Below are 4,522 nucleotides of genomic sequence, written 5' to 3'. Positions count from 1 at the left end.
ATTACTAACATATCCGTTGTAATGCCTGTCTAGGGTAAAGAAGTACTAAGTACATCCCAGACAGGTCCCAGTAAATATAGCCTGTATTTAACATACAGTCTCCTGTAAAATTAAACAAAAGGAATCACAGAAATAATGGATTTATATATCTGCAATCTAATTGACATTCATAATACTGAGGTACTTCTAAAATAGAAGGCTTTAGGTGCTGGAAAAGGCGATAATATCTTCTTAAGAATTCAATACAACAATACATTATGTAATTCATTTAGATTCTTTTCTAATATATCAATAAACTTTGTTTGTTTCACTTTAAAGTTTGACTAAGAAAAGGAAATGATTGATTTTAATTAAGGTCACTGTGAAATGAATATGTGAAAAAGGATTTGGTGAAACTGTGCCTTTAAAATTAATAAAATGTAATTATGCAGGAATCATGACGAGATAAGAAGTGATGTATCTCTTTACAATTTACTGAACTGTAACGCAACATACACTTAATGTTCACATTAGAAAGAGAACGTTATCTCTTCACCATCAGCTCTTTATAGCTCGGTACAACGTTTTTTAAAACTTAGTGTTAATACTAACGACGTAATATGTTTGATAAAAATTGTGAATTGTACATACGATATCGTGATATATTTAAACGTTGTATTAACATGGAAGGTTTACAGAATATAAGAGAAACACTATTTTATTTTAACTTTATAAACAACAACTTAATCTTTCAATTAAAAGATACATGATTTCTTTTTTAGAATTTAAGTTGCATACACTTACCTAAAGTTCACGTGGCAGGTCCTGCAAGAAAGAGTTTATATTTTCCTGCCTCGTTGGAGACAGCATTTCATAAAGCGTTGTACCATTCTGGAGAGTAATGGACACATACAGGGCCGAGTTTTCTTTTGTTAACAGATGGATAAAGTCATTTCCTGTATTAAGATATATTTTAAATCAAGTGTAAAGTCCATTGCAATATAAAATAATTTTATTTCAAATACAAATATTCATTTATGAAAGATCAAAATTATTTTTAAGACGTAAATATTGATGTAAAATTTGTTGTCTTTAAAGACCCTCCAGCTGAGTGATTCAATCTTTTTGCTGATTTTTTATTTTAAGTTTTCAATAAAGGATATGGAGATAACTAAAAGTATTAAATATCAAAGTCCATAAACAATACAAAATAGGAGCAGAGCAAACAGGGACCTCTAAAACCTCAGAGGAAAGGTCAGATACCATGGAGGAGTGAGCATCCCCTGCTGACCGGTCACCGCCGTGTGCTCCTTGTCATGATCGGGAAATAACAGAAACGATAATTGAGAATTGTCAAAAACGTATTACCAAGTTAAAAAAAACATCTTTGATACGCTATCGATTATTTATCTGCAGTAATGAAGAACTTCTGTCTATTTTAAATTAGCTGGAAGTCCCAGTTTGAAAGTATATACACTTACCAACCCAGACATCTTGTTCTGGTGAACTGAAGCCATTTTTATATGCTGACCAATACCCGTCAAAACTGAGGGATCCGTTAACTAGTTTTTGAATAGCCTTTAAAAATTAACAATTATAACAATACAATTCACTGTTTCGAACAATCGAAGGAACAACGTTTTATGATATAGACTAAAATATTCAAATTTATTATTAAATTGTACAACTCAACTCTTTAAACAACAAGAAAAAGGAATGTGAGTTATTTTATGTGCTTCTAAATCTGAAATGAACTACATACCGTCCATCCCCCGCCCATTGTCGTCATATCGCAGTACACACGGACAGGACTAGTAATGGTTCCATAGGGATAGATGTTATACACCCCAGAACAAGCCTTGCTATCTTCATAAAGCTCCTTACAATCTAAGGGGATAGCTGAAAAAAAGTATTTGAATCATTTTCTGCATACATGCAGGTATTAATAGGTATTATACACCCCAGAACAAGCCTTGCTATCTTCATAAAGCTCCTTACAATCTAAGGGGATAGCTGAAAAAAGTATTTGAATCATTTTCTGCATACATTCAGGTATTAATAGGATACGTGTGAGATACAAATACTGGTAATAATAGGCCAAATATGAGATACAATTACAGGTATTAATAGGCCACATATGAGATACAAATACAGGTATTAATAGGATACATGTGAGATACAAATACAGGTATTAAAAGGATACGTGTGATATACAAATACAGGTATTCACCCATTCTCAATATAAGGGCAACAGCGTCTCTCTGATTTTTTAAAAAATGAAGTTCAAGATAACAATTTTTCTATCAATTACCTTTGAAAGAAAGTATTCGAAGATTTTGTTTCCAGGTTTTTTTATTGAATTTTAATACATGGAATAATGACAAGACGGTAATGTAGAGGGTGATTTTATTCAGGAATGTAGCTTGAAATGTACGTTACTCTTTCTTCAATGTCCAAAAAGATATGTCAAAAAAATGTAGTCATTAAAATCACAATTGAAGATCCCCAATCTAACACCAGCACATCTACCAACTCTGTCAGCAACATTTTTTCTGGATTAAAAGTGCGTTTATTTTTCCTTTCAAAAAACAAAGGTTACTTTTTGATCCAGATGTAAAAATTTTTTTTTTTAAATTTTGCTTTAAATTCTTCTCTCTGTTTTGTTTAGAGCGATCAGTTTGGAATCCTGAAATTTTTTATAGATAGTGGAACAAAATGCATGTAGTAAAATTATATTTTGTAGTTACTGTCTTTTTAAACATATATCCATGCCGATTTAGCCCTACGTAAATGTAACGTACATTTCAAGATTTTTTCTTTTTAATAAAAATTTAAAATTTTAAAAAATTCATCTTTTTTTAGTTTTTCCTAAAAAGATTCTGTGTAATCACATTGTGTTATATGTCACAATCACCACTATAAAGACACGATTGCCTCAGAATATGAGTAGGTAACGAACAATTTCAAGCTTGTAATAATTGTAAATTTGTAATAAGAAAAAATATTGAAAAAAAGCAATTGTTGACATAAAAATCATTTCAATGAAGCGTTTTAACGATAATATAAGAAATCATAATGTAACAAACGTGGTTATTTGTCATCAACTACATGAATGTCACGTCACTTCGGTAACTTCATTTCACATATTTTGGGGAGTCCCCTCCCTCTCAGTTCATTACCAATCTTTTGTGCTGTTTCGCTGAAATTGACACCGGTCGTAGCCTAAAATAGTTACTTCTACGTGTGTTCAAGGGTATAACAAAAAAGTAGACGTATTTTTCTATATCAACAAATTCTTTGTTTGGCCATTGAAACTTAACATAAATCTATTCCGAATATATCCATCAATCTTGGTAACAATTTCATTTCATACATTTAGTATGTTGCAACATCGTTTGTCAAAACACAAAAATACGTACTTTTCAGCAACTGGAAAAATATAACCCAAAATGCAATGATTCAAATAAAACTGAGTGTTGTGCCTTTAGTTTTGAAATGTACGTGGCAGTTTTTTTCTGGGTTTATTTGTTTTGTTTTTTTTTTTTTTTGTTTTGTTTTTTTTACCAATTATAAGCCTATGCAGACCTTGTTTTAAATTATCAACAATTAAATTAATATTGACGAAAAGTCGCATATTAAAATTAAACAAACTACAAAAAGGTTGCTATTAAAGATGAATTTAAGACACTTAGAAATAAATTTTCTAGCATGTGGTAATAATTACCCATTTACGAGGATTGGGGTGCATTTAGATGGATTTATGTGGCAGTTGTCAAATGGATTGTAACGATAACTTTTTTCTAGGTTTAAACGCAATTATTGTAAAAAAAAAAAATGTCAGAAAGCGAAAATGTACGTTACCATACGTAACGTACATTTTTAAAAATAGTTCTCTTCCACAAGCGTACGTTAAACAGTATATTGATACTATTTGAACTTGCATATCATAAGAAATGCATCATACAGGTTTCGTATTCAAAAATATATACCAGGTATCAAAATAATATTACATATAATTGACCTTAATATATTTTTTTCCTCAGCAAAACTTTTTTTCATTAATTTTGGGATTTAGCCGCCTAACCTTTGAAACTTTCCTTTGTGTACACATTCGAGTGTGTGAAAGTATGAGAATACATGAAAATTCGTGCGAGATTCACTTAATTCGAATTTCATGGTAACATACATTTCAGTAACGTACATTTCAAATATCACTTTTCAGTAAAAAATAATTTTTAATTTGTTAAGCAAAACGTCTTTGTCAGTTTACAGGATACAAGGGGTTGCTTATTCAGAGTCGTCTCATATTTTCACTTAATATATATTCTTACTGGAAGAATATAGGTAACGTACATTTCTTTCTTATCTCTACATTGAAAATGTTTTCATTTCCCTAAACTTATTTATAAAAGTTGCTCAAATTGTTCAATTTCATGTTACATTTTCTAAGTAGGAGTAATTAATCCTTTGAAATTTCAAATTTAGCCCATCAGTAAATAAAGGAGAACAAAACTATCAGGTGTATAATGTAATGTGGTTGAAA

The 4,522-nt window shown here is 30.4% G+C and overlaps 1 protein-coding gene across 1 annotated transcript; it reads right to left on the bottom strand.

Moving 5' to 3' along the window:
- Positions 1-783: 783 nt before the first annotated feature.
- Positions 784-1,878, bottom strand: LOC134231912 (microfibril-associated glycoprotein 4-like; the record flags this gene model as incomplete). Its single annotated transcript, XM_062713866.1, has 3 exons — positions 784-935; positions 1,461-1,557; positions 1,742-1,878. Coding segments are annotated over 3 exons (386 nt in total), but the record flags the coding sequence as incomplete, so codon positions are not given.
- Between the last annotated feature and the right edge of the window lie 2,644 nt (positions 1,879-4,522).

This window comes from Saccostrea cucullata, unplaced genomic scaffold (assembly GCF_032062105.1).
Source record: "Saccostrea cucullata isolate Sc308-1 unplaced genomic scaffold, CSIRO_AGI_Scuc_v1 ctg10281, whole genome shotgun sequence".
Lineage (NCBI taxonomy): Eukaryota > Metazoa > Mollusca > Bivalvia > Ostreida > Ostreidae > Saccostrea > Saccostrea cuccullata.
Note: the sequence above shows the minus strand (reverse complement) of the source record. Positions and strands in the feature narration are given on the sequence as shown.